General features: G+C 43.5%; 1 protein-coding gene across 5 annotated transcripts in view; it reads right to left on the bottom strand.

The window, feature by feature from the left end:
• Nucleotides 1-18,806, bottom strand: part of atp13a3 (ATPase 13A3) — a 57,126-nt gene that overhangs the window by 12,919 nt on the left and 25,401 nt on the right. For 4 of the 5 annotated variants that reach the window (XM_072699827.1, XM_072699831.1, XM_023819954.2 and 1 more), the window contains 18 exons: nucleotides 18,555-18,637; nucleotides 18,023-18,196; nucleotides 15,453-15,635; nucleotides 10,698-10,768; nucleotides 10,382-10,465; nucleotides 9,796-9,865; nucleotides 8,419-8,553; nucleotides 8,115-8,187; nucleotides 7,152-7,283; nucleotides 3,230-3,412; nucleotides 2,776-2,933; nucleotides 2,496-2,684; nucleotides 2,139-2,200; nucleotides 1,914-2,064; nucleotides 1,528-1,644; nucleotides 1,276-1,293; nucleotides 1,028-1,181; nucleotides 436-556 (listed from right to left, as the gene is read on the bottom strand). In XM_072699827.1, the coding sequence (XP_072555928.1) occupies nucleotides 436-556; nucleotides 1,028-1,181; nucleotides 1,276-1,293; nucleotides 1,528-1,644; nucleotides 1,914-2,064; nucleotides 2,139-2,200; nucleotides 2,496-2,684; nucleotides 2,776-2,933; nucleotides 3,230-3,412; nucleotides 7,152-7,283; nucleotides 8,115-8,187; nucleotides 8,419-8,553; nucleotides 9,796-9,865; nucleotides 10,382-10,465; nucleotides 10,698-10,768; nucleotides 15,453-15,635; nucleotides 18,023-18,196; nucleotides 18,555-18,605 (2,126 nt within the window). In that variant the 5' untranslated portion in view covers nucleotides 18,606-18,637. The remainder of the gene's footprint in view (nucleotides 1-435; nucleotides 557-1,027; nucleotides 1,182-1,275; nucleotides 1,294-1,527; nucleotides 1,645-1,913; nucleotides 2,065-2,138; nucleotides 2,201-2,495; nucleotides 2,685-2,775; nucleotides 2,934-3,229; nucleotides 3,413-7,151; nucleotides 7,284-8,114; nucleotides 8,188-8,418; nucleotides 8,554-9,795; nucleotides 9,866-10,381; nucleotides 10,466-10,697; nucleotides 10,769-15,452; nucleotides 15,636-18,022; nucleotides 18,197-18,554; nucleotides 18,638-18,806) is intronic. The other variant, XM_072699830.1, reaches the window with a different exon arrangement.

Below are 18,806 nucleotides of genomic sequence, written 5' to 3'. Positions count from 1 at the left end.
ATGTAATCCAGAATCAAAACAATAGCCAGTCCGGAGATGGCTGTGTAAATGTGGATCTGTAACAGCCAGTTCAACAATTTTAACTATTAGTAATAGGACTGCTGGTGTTTGTCTAATCCATATATAATTCAGTACTTTTGGATAAAACAGCTATGACCTCATAACAAAAGGACCTATGAGGAAATGTGTTAGATTTATTGACAGAACAGGTCTAATCCTAGTGAAGATTTAATTCAAAATAGTTATATTTCAGAGATGATTCCTCACTGAACTTCTAGCAATGCTGGCAGTAAAATGACGGGTTAGGGTGACGGGTAGAGACAGGTTATGGAGACAGCATGGATAGGTTAGGGTGATGGTATGGAGATACAGCTTATGGTGTGCCTCGATGAAACACAAGGCATATGCAGGGCAGTGTATAGAGACGGTGGATACCTGCTGATATTTTGCACTTTATGCCAGGTGAGCTTTGATGCCAGCTGACGGTGTGCTAGAGCAATTACTCTGAAGCCTTGCTTGGTATAGTCCTCCAAAACTGTGGAAAAGTCATCCGGGACTGTGGGGGATTAAAAGACCAATTAGATGGCTGTTTGGATGGGCCAGTCAGACATACATCTGATGCATAGAATGTAACTCCATGCTTATCACAACTCATGGATAAAAAGCCAGAACACCGGTAAGACATAATATACATAATATGACATCATTTCAGAGAGCTAACTTATCTTCAAGTGATGTCTTCAAGTAAAATTTACCCATTTTAAACAACTGGCCTAGGCAGCTAACTATCATTAGGGAGAAGAGACCTATTGACATGATGATGATGATGAAGACTATACTGAGGCATTATACTTGACATCATTCCCTGGGTAACAGAAAACAGCCATTCTAAAAGAGCTAGACATTGTTCTGTTAAAGTAGACATTTACAATGAACTGGAAGCCTTTTCAGTCAAAAAGAAACATCCATCCACCCATCCATAAAGAACCAAAAAACAAACAAAAAGAAGCAAACAATAAAGCTCAACCTGTTTCTTTTTTACAGAGGCTGGTCACTATCTCTGGCGCCCCCTTGAGGTAAGCATCCATATGTTTCTCCCCCAGCCGCCTGGCCACCACAGTCATCCTTTGCAGCGCAGAGGAAAATGGGAACTGGCGCACTATGCCAATCTCGTAGGATGACTGTGAAGAGCAACATAAAAGGGTTAACCTCCACATGGCCTCATTCAGATGATGAGTGAACCACGCATCAAGAGCACAGGACGAGATTATTCACCTGCAGCTCCCGTAGCTCCTGAAAGAACAGAGAGGGGAAGAAAGAAAATGTCCCATTAAAATGAGAAACTTCCCCGGAGACACAAAGCCAGGCATCACAGTAGTAAATTTGGGACTTGATAAAACATAATTAAAAGAGTTTATCAAGTTAGAAAGAGGGTAAAGAAATTCAGTGCAAGGTTTCCAGCGTTTGATGACACTGCAGAGTATTAAGCAGAGATAGAAAAAATTGCTGCTAGGGGTCATTACGCACCATGTCCCGATCGTCGGACCCGGCCTGCACGGGAAGCAGCTGTTTGGGCGGTCGCACCACGGTGGGCATCATGCGGTCATGGAGGGCTGTTTCCTCCTCCGTGGCTTCCTCCAGGATCTGTGTTTGGCAGAAGGGGGGTTGGGAGAGGACAGAAGCCAGATATGTGCATGTCTTTTCCAAAGCCCAAAGTCTTTCCAGCAGCGAGGATTTTGTCTGAGTCATTATTTGCGCAGTGAACAGAAAAACATTTTGGGTAAAGCTAAGAAATTCCAAATGGTTTAATAATACATATGAATTAATTAAGGATATATAGCAAAAGCAGCCTTTGCATTAACTACACAAAGATCACGATGAGCTAACTGGTGTCCTTGGCTATAATCACCTACCCAGCCCGTGGCCTCGAACATCTTCAGGTCCAGGGGATCCCCAGACAGCTCCCCACTGATCTTGGTGAGCGAGTGACAGGAGGCCATGCAGGCCACAAACGGTGACTGCACCAGAGACTCCTTGAAGGGGTCCGACTCAGAGAGATTGAAGCTGTGGGGGTCAGGAGACAGGATCAGGCCCCAAGTTTGCTGGCATGTTCCACAGACTGACAAAATTAACCTTACCGGCCATCCTCTGCTCTCTGAATACCCCAGAGGTCCAGGCCATCTTCAGTCAGGGTGCCCGTCTGAAAAGCAACAGTTATATTCACAAGCGAAGGGCCGGAGTTAACTTTTGAGGGGTCCCAGGCAAAGCATTACTTGGGAGGCCCGCCTACCATGAAAACTGATAATCATTTAATTTCCTCTGCAATACAGGTAATTTGGGGGCCATAAGAAATTGTCTCGTTTGCCTATAGCTAGAGCTGGCTGTGTGTAAGCGCAGGCCAAAAGTAAACTCAACAGCTTTCATGTACCTGATGCTGCCTGGATCAGAGGAGCAGGACTCTGAAAAGTTCCCCCTGCAGGCTGCACTGGGAATACCTTGTCAAAGCAGACTAAGTTGATCTGGCCGCAGATGTTGATCCTCTGAGGGCTGATGCAGAAGATACCGATGCGCCTGAGGCGGCGCTGTGCGTAGACGATGCCAGCGGTCAGCGCGGCAGGCAGCGCTGGGGGCACCGTGATGGTGATTATGTCCAGCGACTCGATAATGATGGTTTCAGCCGGTACCTGTTTGGTGGGGAGGACGGCACGATAGTGTCAGGCAGCTCCCACTCCCAGCATCCCGCTCACCTGCTTCCGTACCTGCCGGGAAGGGCACCTTGTTCAGGATGCTGAGGACAATGGAGTAGATGAATCCGATGCCAGCCACGGCCACCAGGCAGAGCAAGAACAGATAGGCGTCCCGGTACAGCTTGAAATCCGTGGGTTTGGGGTAAAGGATGGAGCGCACCAGCTGACCTTTGGCAGTGTTAAAGCCTGGGGGGGTCCCCCACAATGGACACACAGAAAGATAGAAAGAGAGGCATGGGCTTACACATGGTCACCAGGTATACATTTAGACAAACTGTCACATTTCCACACAAACAGAGAAGCTGTTAATTGGAACAAACTGCAGATTAGTGCTAACCCACCCAGTAGTACCAGAAGCTGTATACCGTACTTAGCACTTCAACAAGAGCAGAAACTTTTAAGACAAAAGTATACATGATAAAGCAAATATGCACTGACTTCTGGCCAACAGTGCAGTCTGAAAGCCCCTCCCAGAGTATTACCTGTGCGGACCACCACCGCCTTGACAGGCTCCCCAGCATAGAAGCGCGTCTGGATGACGGTCGTGCCACAGAACAGAGTGTGCCTCTTATGCTCCTCTATGCTGTAGGTGCTGTCGCCCGCAGAGCCCTTGGCCACCTGCCCAGGGTTAGGAAGGTTGGTCTTGGTGACGGGCACGCTCTCACCTGTAGTGGGGCACCAAGGGGGACCCATTAGTGTCTCCCGCCACCAAAACACCCCCCAACACACTACTGTCAATGCCAAAATAAATTCACAAATTATAAAAGTGAAGAAATAGTGTTCTTGGCTTAATATAAATTTGTGTGATAATGCAATAAATATGTAACTTTTACAAATAACTACAAATAATTACAATCTAGAAAAGATGCAGTCAGAAAGACAATGTATTACCCCAGTGCATATACAACTGAACTTTAATAAGCATACTTTAATGATTTATGATTTAATGATGATTAAAATTAAATTTCCCCATGATAAAATTCTTCCAAACGAAAATACCACTGTATAACAAAAATATTGCTGTAACACTGTCCAAGACTACCTACAGCACTCTAAAAGATCCTTAAAGCCGAACTTTAATTAAATTCACCCATAACAAATTTCACCAAGTTCCTCATGATGAGTGGACTGCTATAAATAAAAACTGCTAAGCGGCAAGGCAGCAATAAAAAAAAAAAAAAAGTTTATTTTATCTCCTCACGCCCAACAGTTTGAGAATCACTGACCTGTACAATGTTCCTGGGAAGTTAGCAAAAAGATCAATGAAATATGTTTAGATGGCAAGTGGCTGTATTCAGAACATGGTGGCTGCTGCCACCTATCGCTGCCGTTTCAAATTTGGGGTGATTTGTCTCAGGTTTATCAAGTGTAGATTGTCAGGTGTATATTTTCATCCATTTAATGTTTTTATGGTATTAAGATCCATCGAAGATCAAATACAGTAAACACTAGGGGTGTAGCAATACATCGATTTGTATCGATATATCGATTCAACGTCAAACGATCCGATGCATCGATGTGACCACATAAATATCGATACATACGTTTTTATTTTCTGGCCTGTTCCAGTATTGTTTTCATGATCCACTCCGACGTATACATGGTCTACACCAGGGGTGCCCAATACGTCGATCGCGATCTACTGGTCGATCGTAAAGGTAGTGTGGGTAGATCGTATGGCATAAAAAATAGAGGACGGATGACGCGTTCAACCGCGCAAGCTGCTGCAAGCTACCGAGTCGCCTAGTTAGCCTCCAATTTATTTCTATTAAACTTAAGAAAGGGTATAAAAGTGAATGGGGGAGCTGGACCAAGTAAGAAGCCTCTAGCACACGAGAGGGTCATACGAGCAGGTCATGACAGTTATGGACATACTTTTGTTACATTTTTGTATTTGTCTGTAGAAGACTTGATTCAAAATAAAAATTATTCACCATGTTAATCTACATCCAAAGTTTTTATTTTTACCTTATTGCACTTTATTTTGCTTGATTTATGGGACATACTTGACTACACTAGATTTTGTTTACAGTTCCCAATAAAATATGATAAAATGCTAATTATATTTCCCTTTTTTAATCCATTGAAATGTAAAGGATTGTGTGAAATTTCATTATTTCGACTACTATCCCCAGTATCGAAATGAATCTAATCGTATCGTATCACATCGTATCGTGGGAATTTCTGCGGTATCAAAAAAAATCGAACCGTTGGCTTAAGGAATCGATACTGTAGCTGTGATTTACACCCCTAGTAAATACAGTAATAATATCAAATTTATCCTGTTATCCTGTTCACAAGGTCAAGCATGTTATCTACATCACCCCTACCTTGGTTGTCATGAAGCATTGTTGCTTCAATTTTGGTGCAATTTGTTTCAAAATATGAAGAGGTTCAGCTCTTCACTCATAAAATACAATGGAAAAGTTTGGAAAAGAACACATACATTTTGAAATAAAATCAGGTACCTGCAACTGCCCTTCTCTTAGCTATTAGTATGTGGTCCTGCTTAAATTTTTGGGCAACTTGTCTCAAAATTTGATCAAATCCAGAATTTCACCCTTACCACCGGTCTGCAAAAGTTGCAAATACATTGTCACATACTTTTCCTTCAATTTCGATCAAATGTCTGCATATACCCTTTTTTCCCCCCATTATTTGGTGCAGCTTCAGTTTTGGTGCGATCTGTCTCAATATTTGGTCAATTCCAGACTGTCATCCCTACAATGCACTTGCAAAGTTTGAAAAAGCTGCATAAAATACTATTTTCGAGATGGAGTGCCAATCCAGCCACCAATCCCCAAATATTCCTTGGAAATTTGCAGGGCTGGATGTAGGTTAATGTCATACCCAGGATGAAGCAATTGCAGGTTAAAGGCCTTGTTCAAGGGCCCAACAAAGTAGAATTACTCCTGGCATTCAGTGGCAACCTCCCATTTGCCAACACAAATCCCTAGCCTTGCAGCTATCACTCCTTCAACCATATTACGAGTGCTGTCACTGCAGAGTTTGTCCAACTCTCCTGTCACCAGTACACATTGGTATTTTTATATATTTGAATCGTATCAAAACTTTAATATATTTTGTTGTACTTTTGTTCAATGTACAAATCATGACAAGCTTATTTTTAAACTACATGATGTCATTATCTTGGTGAGGACTTATAATATATAACAAATGTTAGGGAAATCATGTTTATGTTATTTGTTTCGGAAGAAAAAAAAGAATATCGGGCTCTATTAATCTTTGCTTATCATTTTCATGTCTTCGCTTCTTTTTTGGTCACTAAGCTGACAGCATCCTTGACACTGTTCCCCTTGTGTTAAAAAGGTCTTTCAACATATGCCTAGGGCAGGTCAATACTTTTCTGTTTAAGGGCAAAGGGTTCAGTCTGCAAAACATTATGTTGGTTGCCATATCATAATATTTCGGCTTTTAATCATAACCAATTAAGCTCAAAATTTGTGAAAATTTCAAAGAAGAGGTTCATTGCTTCACTGGATTGAGACTGAAATTCTGACCAGGAGATGAAGCCCCCGGACAGTCCAGTGTAAAACTATATAAACAATTATATGTTTCTATTAACAAATCCATTATCTAGCCTACTGAACGCACATTCTTACCTTAATGTAATTTTTACCGGTACGGTTCACCAATATTAATAAAACGTGAAGGAGCTTTGACATAAATAAAGAAGCTTCATCAAAGTTTGCATTAAATATGGATCTGTGCAAATTCCAAAACATCTTTAACAAATCACTTTTTACACAATTTATTTTTTGCCGAATTTGCACGGAATATTAACATTGCAAATGGGTCGCGACAGTCCTATATTAAACCAACTTCCCAGTAGATTCAAACTTATTTTTTGGTGCTGTAGGGAAAAAGATGCGTTGTTGTTCTCAATGCAGTTTAGTGCACTGACAGATGTCCTGACACAAATCATGTATTAAATACTGCTCGTGCGTTTAATGAGTACATACGTAAGTCCACCCACACACGGACTAGGTGGTCTTTCAATGCGGCCTGGGTCTGCGTTCACACTGCTATAAGAATGTGGTCATGTGTGTCCCAGACCACCTCTGAATGCGGTTTGAGTGGTCTGAGCTCAATGCATCCTCAATCCGTTCACACCTGTAATTAGCACTGTCTACTTGTGATCGGATCATCCAGGACACATGTTAATACCAGGTGTGAACAAGGCCAAAGACAAAGTGAAGTCTGCACCCCCTCAGAAGTCAATGCTGGAGGTGACCACCCATGACACCTGTAGGACTGACTGGCCCTGCCATCAGGTAAGCTTCTTATGATCAGGATGAACTTTTCACAAGATGAATTTCTTTGCTAGGTAAAGACAAATAACTTTGAAAAAGCCATTAGGAGAATGTGGGGTGGCACTCATACCCGTAAGCATGCTCTCGTTGACTATGCAGGTTCCGCTGACCAGAACAGCATCGCAAGGCATGATGGTCCCATTGGTCGGAATGACTATGATATCACCCGGGACAAGGTCAGTGGACATGGCCTCCTCGATTTCTGTGAAAAAAATTAAAATTGGTAAGGGGTGGGGCAGTTAATGGGCCAGCAAGACTTGAGGAATCCTCTGCTTCCCCTTTTTCTGAATAAGATATCATTCGCCCAGTATCTAGACCCGCCCCCTCCCCCGAGGACCTGTCCTCCTCCTAACCTTTGATCCATTAATATCTGTTATGTTAAGACATTGAAATGGCAGCTCCTCGAGTAAACTGGAATGATTTTATAACATATTTTACTTATATTTAGTTGCATTGACATATGTTTATTGTGCATAGTGTTGTCTGTATTTTGTGTAAAATTACATCACAGTGAAAGATGAATTTCACATCTGATGTAAATTTGATGGACATTAAAGAAGTATTCTATTCTATTCTATTCTATTCTATGCTATTAAGACATTGAAATGGCAGCTTTAAGCTGCAAAAGTGTGGCGGTATCAGTCAGATGCATGTGAAGCTGGAGACACAGGTCCAGGGTCACGCTGGGTGGGACAGTCCCACCTGTGCTCTTTCCAGAGCCAGGGCCCGCCACAGCTTACACTGTGACGTTTGCAGAAGAGAGGCTTGAAGAGGCTGCTGATCACAGGCTGGTGCTCATTTATCTGTCCACAGGGACTGAGCCAAACCCTCAGCTTAATGCCATAAAGCATTCCTAAGTCCACCCCATCGTGAAAAAATAAAAGGATCACTTCCTCAATTGTCTTTAAAAGGCCTTAGTGGAATTGCACAACTTGGAGATATCCCCTTAAAGTCTGTTTCTCACTATTTCCTGTACTTCCAAGGGCACAGAAAAGCTGCGTGTACCAAGCAGGGTTTGAAGCTTTTCACATACCGTCATTAGCTCTGCAGACGGACACCCGGATGATACTGTGTGCTGCCACCATGTCGTGTAGCATAATGTATTGCTGGGGAAAAAGGCAAAAAAGAAAAGTGAGTGTGGGAAAGCCAAACAGAAGAGTGTCCATGACACCCAACAGAGTGAGAAGCTCCTCAGCAGATTCGGGCCTTCAGAGAGGCTTCTCCCAGCTCCCTGACAGAGGATCCAAATCAAACGTCCTGCTTCCCTCAGCCGCTCCCCAAACCCAAGCCCACCCAATCAGGCCAAAATCAGGCCCAGACAGGCCACCCCCACTCACCTTCTTGATTGTGTACAGAGAGGTAGCTATCGATATGACAGACATTAAAACGATGGCCATGGCATAATAGTAATATTCATCAGCGCTCCATAAAATAACACTGAAAAGCTGGAAGATGTAGAAAGGGTTCAGGACCTGCAGGGGGCAGACAGGGGCCATTAGGACAACAACATAAGTCTGTGTGCCAACACTCCAGTCACATCCACAAAGGTATTTTAAGAAATAATCATTTAATAATGGTGTTTAACCCTCTGGGGACGAGGGCATCGTCAGCGATGACGCGTATCTTTCTCATGTATTTCAGTTCTTAACTCGCTGAAATCTTTTGGTACTAACATGAAAAAAAACGCTGGCTAAATCGGTAATCTGTCTTCTTTTCAAAACGTCCATTGTTGGAAGTATTAAAGTTTTTAAAATTAGGTTAAGTTGGCAAAAAAGTAAACCATGTCAGCTTATTTTGTTTTACCTGGGGCGTATAGTACCGCTCTCACCTAAAGTTCGCTATTCACATTCTAAATAGCCGCATTACCACGTATTTAAATCGCATTCGCATGGTAATTTGATGAACAATACAACGGTGAAACGCGATCCAGATACATCCGCATCAGCACCATAAAGGGGTGGGGGGGTGGGGATGTGGCCAAGTGTGAATGGCTCACGCATACACATGAGAGCTCCTTCATATTCAATGGAAGGAGGCCAGAAATAGTAACATGAGTTAGGTTTTTCTTATTTATTTATCCAACTGAATGTTGCAACTACACCATTTAGTCATCTTCATGTAGCCAAGACTTTGGTGATCAGATATCTGGGATCAACACAAACTGGCACCATTGCTTACTATGTACTTTTATAATGTTTCTGCACGTGTTCCAAACTGCATTTTGCAATGTCTATACTTTGATGTCAAATTACAAACTTAACACAAATCTGACATATTTACAATATATATTAAAATTAAGATGAGTGTAATGCCAAAACAAATATATAAGAAATAATTTATTTTCCATGAATTAAGTTTATGATATTGAAAGAGATGTGTGATCATGCTGAAGTCAGTGAAAGTGTGTTCCCTACCCCTAGTCCCCATAGGGTCAAAAGATGTGGTGGAATGAGAGATTTCGCATTACACCCTTTCATATTACATTTAGTTAGCAGACATTTTATTCAATGCAATATTCAACTGAAAAAGCAGGGTGAGGCAGGGCCTGGAGCAGTAGGGGGGAGAGGGCCTCATGCAGGGGCCCAGCAGTGGAATCACTCTGCTGAAAACAGGATTTGTGCAGTCCACATTTACTCTACTCTCAACGCAGAGCTGAACGCTACCTTGGACATCAAGGGAAGATGCATTCATTAATGCCGGCATGAATGACGTACCTCTTTAATTAGCAGCTTGAAAACAGAAGGCACTTTCACCGCAATTTCGTTTATTCCGAAAAATAACCTCCTGTCAAAAAATAAGAAACGAAAATGAATCACATGGTGCAGGTACTGCAATGTCTTTTACAGAACCTCATTCCACAGTGACGAAATTCAAAATGATTTTATTACGATATGAGACTCAAAAAGTATGTGTAGCACATGTTTCCCTGGAACTGTCCCAGATAAGTATTTGGAAGATGGAAGGAGTGATGGATGGATACATAACAAATCAGCAATAAAAACATACATTGGTACAGTCAGCCCCAGCTAGAGCTAAAGGGGCATGGTGGAAGTTCAGGATGGTAGGGGACAGGGTGAAGGGGGCAGGGTGCAAGGGGCAGGGTGGAGGGGACAGGGTGGAAGTTCAGGATGGTAGGGGACAGGGTGGAAGTTCAGGATGGTAGGGGACAGGGTGGAGGGGACAGGGTGGAGGGGACAGGGTGCAAGGGGCAGGGTGGAGGGGACAAGGTGGAAGTTCAGGATGGTAGGGGCAGGGTGGAAGGGGATAGGGTGGAAAGGACATAGTGAGGTACACCCATACCTATACTCTTGCTGGCTTCTGGCCAGTCCCGTGCTGTGTTCCATGTGGATAGAAGAGCACGTCACTTCCATGTCTTCCAGTCCCCTGTGCACATTAGACGGGGGTTAGGGGGCACTAATAGCAATCTCCACAATATACAAGTCAGAACAGAAATTCATAAGGCGGGGGAAATGTCTGTAGGATGTCATAAAAGTTCTATCATTATGGCGAAATCACAATGCTATATTCATGCTGGTTACATGTCTATCCCAGAAAAGAAAAAAAATAGAAACAAGATCAATATAAAATGAGTTTAGAGTGAAAACGGATGACTTACGTTAACACCTCAAAGTTCTGGACCTCATTATTCCAGTAGTACTTTGTGCTGTGGAGTGTAAAGTAGCGGATCTGGATGGGAGGAAAGACCATGAACATTCAGTAATCTCATCATGGGGATAATGCACAGGCTGGGGGGGGGGGACCTGTGATCAGTTATCGTCAGGTCATGTCCTCAGTTCGGGCTCCAATGGTCACAGGGTCCCTGTCATGGGGCAACCTGTGATCTGGCCAGGTGGCAGGGGGGGTGATAATATGACATCTGAGACAGGCAAGCCATATGTGGAGAACCTCACTTCATACAGAACATGCCGGGATAGTATGAGAAAAGACTGCACTGCACTCTGAGGATGATCTGTCTGATGTATAGTCTAACAGACAGCTGAGATATTGGAAATTACTAAAAGAGACTACAAACACACACAAAGAAATGTATGGTGTAAAGCATTTAGAGTTACTGTATTTCTATTTCTTAGCCAATATTAAAGTGAGAATTGCTCCCACTTCACGGAGAGGGTAGGCAGAAGGTCTGGAGGGCTAGAAGAGTAAAGTTGTACCACAATAGCTATGTTTACATGGAGTGTATTAATACCTGAGTGTCAAAACACAACGTTTCAACAAAATACATTTCTGAAAACACAATATTTCAGAAATCTCAACATTTCACAAAACAACAATGATCCATCCATCCATCCATCCACTCAAACCATCCATCCATCCATCATCTCCCGCTTGATACGAGGTCGGGTCGCGGGGGCAGCTGTCTCAGCAGGGAAACCCAGACTTCCTTCTCCCTGGCCACTTCATCCAGCTCCTCTGGGGGAATCCCGAGGCGTTCCCAGGCCAGCCGAGAGACATAGTCCCTCAAGCATGTCCTGGGTCTTCCCCGGGGCCTCCTCCCAGTGGGACATGCCCAGAACACCTCACCAGGGAGGCGTCCAGGAGGCATCTTAATCAGATGCCCGAGCCACCTCATCTGGCTCCTCTCAATGCGGAGGAGCAGCGGCTCTACTCTGAGTCCCTCCCGAATGACCGAGCTCCTCATCTCTAAGGGAGAGCCCAGCCACCATGCGGAGGAAACTCATTTCGGCCGCTTACACTCGGCACTCGGATCTTGTTCTTTCGGTCACTACCCTCAGCTTGTGACCATAGGTGAGGGTAGGAACGTAGATCAACTGGTAAATCGAGCGCTTTGCCTTTTGGCTCAGTTCTTTCTTCACCATGACAGACCGATGAAGCCCGCATCACTGCGGACGCCGCACCGATCCGCCTGTCGATCTCCCGTTCCATCGTCCCCTCACTCGTGAACAAGACCCCGAGATACTTAAACTCCTCCACTTTGGGGAGGACCCCATCCCCGACCCGGAGAGAGCATTCTACCCTTTTCCGGCTGAGGACCATGGTCTCGGATTTGGAGGTGCTGATTCTCATCCTAGCCACTTCACACTTGGCTGCGAACTGTCCAAGTGAGAGCTGAAGGTCACGGTCTGATGAGGCCAACAGAACCACATCATCTGCAAAAAGCAGAGACCTAATCCTGAGGTCACCAAACCGGACACCCTCAATGCCCTGGCTGTGCCTAGAAATTCTGTCCATCAAAACTATGAACAGAATCGGTGACAAAGGGCAGCCCTGACGGAGTCCGACCCTCACTGAAAACGAGTCTGACTTACAGGGTTCAATTGTACCAATTGTACCAATTGTAATCCGTTCCAGACTCTACCGCGTTAAATGAATTTCCGCAAAGTAGGATTCTTTATTTCTTTATTATTTGGCTGCATCTGGCGTTGAAGGATTTGCGGGGGTGCTCAAATACATAGGCCTACGGTCCATACGTACAGTAATTTTAATTTTAATTGTAATACAGAGGTTGTCAGGGTCAGCCCCTGTTGTCACTCTGTGTCCCTTCCCTGTTTGGCCAGCAGGCATTGCTGGTCATCCCGTCCTTCATGTTTGTCTTTGAGTTTCCCCTGTTCTGTTGGCCTCATGGCTCAACACCTTGAGCGTCCGGTTGTCTTTGTACGTTCTGTCCTGTGTTTGAATCCCACCTCCTGTTTTTGTATTTTGCTCCCTAGTGTTTCATTTGAGTTTCTCTAGTTCTTGTGTTTGATTTTGTAGTTGGTTTTTGTTTTGTTCCTTGTGGCCCTGCTTGTCTTTACCTGTCTGTAATTCCCCAGTGTTGGTTCCTTATTCCTTGGTTAGTTCTTAGTTTCCCTGTTTTTAGTTCCTTTGAGTTTATTCGTTTCACCTGTGCCCCGTTTCCCTGGTCTTTGTTAATTAGCCTCACCTGTCCTGTGTTAGTCTCGTTACCCCTTAGTATTTTAGTTCCTGCTTCTGTTCAGTTCCCCAGTGGTTCGTTGATTGTTGTTGTTCGATGGTTGCGATGTTTGATGGTTTAGATATTTTCAGTGTTCAACGTGTATTCGGTTTTTGTTATTTAGTATTGTTATTTAGTAAAAAAATCGGAATTGAATGATGTGGCTGGCAGTGTGAACGTAGCCTTAGTTTTCTGTTCGCTTCTGAAAACCCTGCGCTCTTCGCAGTTTTCTGCTCGTTTTGTAAATAAAACAGGAAATTACGTCAGAGATTCAAGGCGTGGTAGCTGATTTCAGAGACTGTGGAATGAAAGCGCGTAAAAGGGTATGGCTGCAGAATGAATTTTTTCACCAACTCCGGTCCTGGAGAGCTACTATCCAGTAAGTTTTTTCTATCCTACCTGGCTTCTGATGAGCCACACCTGCTCCTGGTATTTACCTGAGAACTAGCGTGGCTCATCAGAAGCCAGCCGGGAACGGAACGGAGACAATGGCGCAGACGTCAGGGCATCGGGGAGTTTAATTACAGGTAAGGCAGGAAAAATGCAGACGGACAATACAATGACCGGACTGGGGAAACAAACTGAAATGCAAACGAAATACAGAGGACTAATGAAAAGAACCAGAAACAGCTGATCACATGAGGATTCCACACAGGGTTAACGAGGGGGCGTGGCACACGGAAGGAGCGGACGATCGGGGCAGGACACATTGTTTGGATACATTTATTTTCTTATTTTAAAAATTACTGTTTTGATAAATGTGCTTAGATGTGTTTAGTACAGTATATGCTCTTCTTGTTTTATCTGGTTCATTTTGTGTTTAAATGCTAAAAAAAACATATTTAGGTATAATTTTTTGGGGCTGGGAACCAAATAATTGGTTTTCCATTATTTCTTATGGGGAAAATTCGATCAGAACTCGAACTTTTTAGGATTCGATCTGGAATTCTGAACGGATTAAGTTCGAGTTTCGAGGTACCACTGTATATATATATATACACACACACACACACATCGCAGAGAACTGTGATCTGTCAGGGAAAAATCCGCGATATAGCAGGGACGCAATAGGTGAACCGCGATATAGTGGATGATCACTGTATGTAATACATGTATGTATGTCATATATATCTGTATGCATGTAACAGTGGTTATATAGAATAAGGGGACACGCGCACTGCGTGCGTATGTTAGCGAGTTATGATGGTTGCACAATGAATTTTTCCTTGGTATAACAGCGGAAAAAATAAAGTAGCAGGGTCTGAACATCAGTGCTCTCGCTACGCTACCACAGCCAGGATGCTAATAATTACAAGAATAACAGGCAAGCATTTAGCTTGATTTACTTAATCTGGTATTTTAATAAACCAACAAAGGCCAGATTAAGAATATTTCATATCGTTCATAATTGGCAAGACTGTAATTCAAAAACGTACCATTTTTACACTTTATTAGCACTAACGTAGCAATTAGAAAACGATTCCCTGGTTGCACTTCCCATTGTCGCTGAGCGTGCATATAGCTGAGTGCACGCTCTGCAGCCATACCCTTTTGCGCGCTTTCAATCAACAGTCTCGGAAATCAGTTATCACGCCTTGAATCTCTGACGTAATTTTCAGTTTTAATTACAAAACGAGCAGAAAATTGCAAAGCGCGCAAGAAACGGTGAATCGAGCGCGAGGCTGCGAGAAGTGAAAGCTCTTATCTGCATTTCAAAGGCGCAATACGCGCTCGTAGTGTCTGTTTTGCTCGGTTTAGCTATGCATCTGCGCTCTCGTATATTTGGCACTGATCTCACTCGGGGCCACCGTAATCAATAATCAGAATGAAGCTTTATCGGAATAAACAACCCAAATCTGATAGAAGCTGAACGATAACTTGTTGCAGACACTTTTAAACATTTTATGGGTCACAGGAATAGATACCTTGATCAAACTGACATCTGTATTGTTCTCACTTTCTAATATTAAATATAAACAGTTGGAAAGGCTGGCTATCATTCACTGGAGTTAAATCCTTGCAGAAGGACTGTGCGGAAATCCTGGATGCGAGCCAGTGTACATGCACAGAAGATCTGATTTGATTCTACACTTGGGACACGTAAACTCAAATCATGGTATTTTGCTTATAAAACTTGCACCTCGAACCACCAGTTGGAATGATTTCATGCTGAATGTGCACATGCAAACGTGGCTACTGAAAGGAGAGGGAGGGAAAATCACATAGCACACTGAAAATGTCATGTGCCTCAGTCTTCCCCTAGATAACCAATTGTAATTTAGCACTGGAAAAAGATTCTGGAAAAAGAGTGAAACTGGGAACTACTTCTTACTGCATGCTTTCGAGGGAATAAGTAATTCCTTCAGAATAAGTCAGCTGAGCCTGAAGAAATGGACTTGTGTCTGTGTCGGTGAGTGTCTGCATGTGTTTTGCTCGTACCTCCAGAGGCTGGTACTCCGCCTGGAACTTCCTAATGAGCTCTCCCGGGGGGCTGCCTGAGGGGAGGGGGGTGTGGCCATTAGCCATGGCTGAGGTGGTCTGGGAATCCAGGTTGTCAAAAGGGTTCCTGCCTGCGGCCAGCATCACACGTACCCTGGCGAGGAACCACCGTCTGAACTCGTCCTGTAATAGAGAGGCGATCCCCGGAGGGAGTCAGATCCTTCCGTGACGCATGGTGCAAAGGGAACTTTTACGGCAAACCCCATGGCATTTAGTGTGTTTACAGTACTGCAAAAACAGGGACAGGCACCAGGTATTCAATGGAATGCAAACTAGAGGTTACAGGGCATATTAAGGTATAAAGAGAAAAGGCAACTGGGCAATAAAATCATACTTTAAATATATAATATTAGCTTGGCTTCTCAGAGACATGTTTTGGTAAATGAAACAGAAACCTCACAGGCAGCTTTCCACTAAAAATGGTGGAAAACAAGCAAGCTGGGCATAACTTCCTCAACATCCACTTTTGGGGAACATCACAATTACAGTGGTACCTCAGAACTCGAATTTAATCCGTTCAGAACTCCGGATCGAATCCTAAAAAGTTTGCGTTCTGATTCGAATTTTCCCCATAAGAAATAATGGAAAACCAATTAATTGGTTCCCGGCCCCAAAAAATTACATTGAAATATGTTTTTTTAGCATTTAAACACAAAATGAACATGATAAAGAAGAGCATATACTGTACTAAACACATCTAAGCACATTTATCAAAAAGTAATTTTTAAAATAAGAAAATAAATGTATCTAAACAATGTGTCCTGCCCCGATCGTCTGCTCCTTCCGTGTGCCACGCCCTCTCGTTCACCCCATGTGGAATCCCTGTGTGATCAGCTGTTTCTGGTTGTTGTCATTAGTCCTCTGCATTTAGTCCACATTTCAGTTTGTTTCCCCAGTCCGGTCATTGTATTGTCCATCTGCGTTTTGCCTGCCTTACCTGTAATTAAACCCGTATTCCCGATACACTGACGTCTGCGCCTTTGTCTCCGTTCTGTCCCCGCTGGGCACGACAATATTATTATAATTAAATGTATTAATGGTTTATTATTAATATTAAAATAATTAATAACAAATCTTTATTTTTAAGTATATTTTATTATATAATAATTACTGTTACTGTCTATCATTGTCTAAATGTTTTTTTACTGTCTAAATATATGTATTCGGCTATCACAGCAACTGTGAGGCTGAGACTGAAGCGTTACCCTTTGTTTCCGCTGAGAGAGATGCTGCGTGACTCATTTTCCCGCGTGTACAAGTTATCTTAGGTCAGCGTTCACGGTTTGACTTCTGAGATTCAGATCGAGTTCTAGGTAATTTTTTTTCTAACTGGTTGATTCGAGTTCTAATGAGTTTGAGAACTGAGGTACCACTGTATTAAGTAAAATTAGACTATTCTTTAATTTATACTTAATTATACTGTAATATCCAAGTTCCACGATGACTTTGCCTCATCAGGGAAGACTCAGAGCGCAACCAGTTCCTGGAGCTCAGGAAAGAAACTTCAGACATCAGAACAGCAACATGTTGACTAGCACAAGCACACACAGGCATGGTTAAGATGCTCAGTGTTGTCTGCTTCACAGTAACAGGGAAACTACGGATTTGAAGTTTTTGCAATATTTGAGAGTAGAAAATGAACTGTATAGCTAAACAGAACTTAATATTTACCAAGAGGGCCTGCCAAATTAGTTGGTGGTGATAAGTGAGTAAATGTCAATAGACACCTGCTCTTTTAATTAAATTAATTAATTAGTTAAATAACTTGATGGGGTATTTATTAGCCAAATATAGTATACATGGTCAACAAATGAATGGGGATATTTGATGGTTGCTGCAAATTCTGGGGTGACTTAAGGAAAGATTTTGAAAGGACAAGCTGACACTCTGACTGACTCAAAATCACACTTTTGAACAAAGATCATTTAAGGTAATTTAAGCTGATGCTGCTGAATCAGGAGGCACCTGAGGAGGTGTGTGATAGCAAGGTACACAACGAGGCACCTGAAAAGTTGTGTGATGCCGACCTGCATGATAAGGAGGTGCTTGAGAAAGCGTGTGATGGCGTGGTCCTTGATGAGGTACCTTAAAAGGTGTGTGATGACGACATGCGCGATGAAGAGGTGCCTGATGACATGTGTGATGGCGAGGTGAACAATAAGGAGGCAAATGATGGCAAGGTGCAAGATGAGGAGGCACCTAACAAGATATGTGATGGCGCCGTGCACCATGAGTTGGTGCCTGATGAGGTATGTGATGGCGAGGTGCACGATGACAAGGTGCTTGAGGAGGTGTGTGATGGTGAGGTGCACGATGAGGAGGTGCTTGAGGAAGTGGTGATGGCGAGGTAAGCGAAGTGGAAGCGCCTGATGAGGTGTGTGATGGTGAGGTAAGCAAAGTGGAGGCGCCTGATGAGGTGTGTGATGGCGAGATGTGCAATGAGGAGGTGCCTGATGAGGTGGATGATGGTGAGGTGCACAATGAGGACACACAGCCAGTGCGGTACGTACGGTGGAGCGCAGCAGCAGCACCTGGGCATCGCGCACGCTGCTCCGTGTGCATGTGCTCTTCACGCACCACTCGGGCAGCCAATAAAGCAGCAGCAGCAGGAAGCCGCCACTCGCCACCGCACCCAGGGCCACCAGGAGTAGCTTCCAACGGCTCAGTCTGTAGCCGGACACCTCCTGCGAGGACCGGTCAGGGACGGGGGTTAAGGTCAGGACCACTCGCAGTGGACCCCATGTTATTAGGACAGAGACGGGAGGGCTCCGAGTGATCTCATTACAGGAATCTGCTCGGGACAACACCATCAGCAGGAATTTGTGTTATTATTATTTCACATTTCACAACCACCACTCAAATTTGTGCAAAACACATGATGCAACAGTAATATTACTTCTGTGTGTATTATGAAAATCAGAAGATATGATTAGTTTTTTTCTAATTTAAAATGTTACTAGTGGCATATACAACCATGTACTATAAAATCCATGCATCATCCACAGTTTCCATTCCATCCTAACTGACATGAATAATTCTCACCATCTCATCCTCCAGCCCCTTGTTCACAATCTTCTGGTCGTCCACCTCCATCCCTCAAGGTAGCGCTGACAGCAGCTCATACACTGAAATGAACCAAATGAGGCTTCAAACACACGGCAGACACAAGGCCATCCTGCCAATCCTCCACAGAGGTTCCAGGGTCGTTAGGAGTGTTTAATATTTGTAGTAAGATTACAGAGCCACACACATGGACACCACAGCCTGAAAAGAGCAGCATGACTGCTAAAACAA

The sequence above is a fragment of the Paramormyrops kingsleyae genome, chromosome 15, assembly GCF_048594095.1.
Source record: "Paramormyrops kingsleyae isolate MSU_618 chromosome 15, PKINGS_0.4, whole genome shotgun sequence".
NCBI lineage: Eukaryota > Metazoa > Chordata > Actinopteri > Osteoglossiformes > Mormyridae > Paramormyrops > Paramormyrops kingsleyae.
The sequence above is the reverse complement of the archived record's forward strand: the minus strand, read 5'-3'. Positions and strand labels throughout refer to the sequence as shown.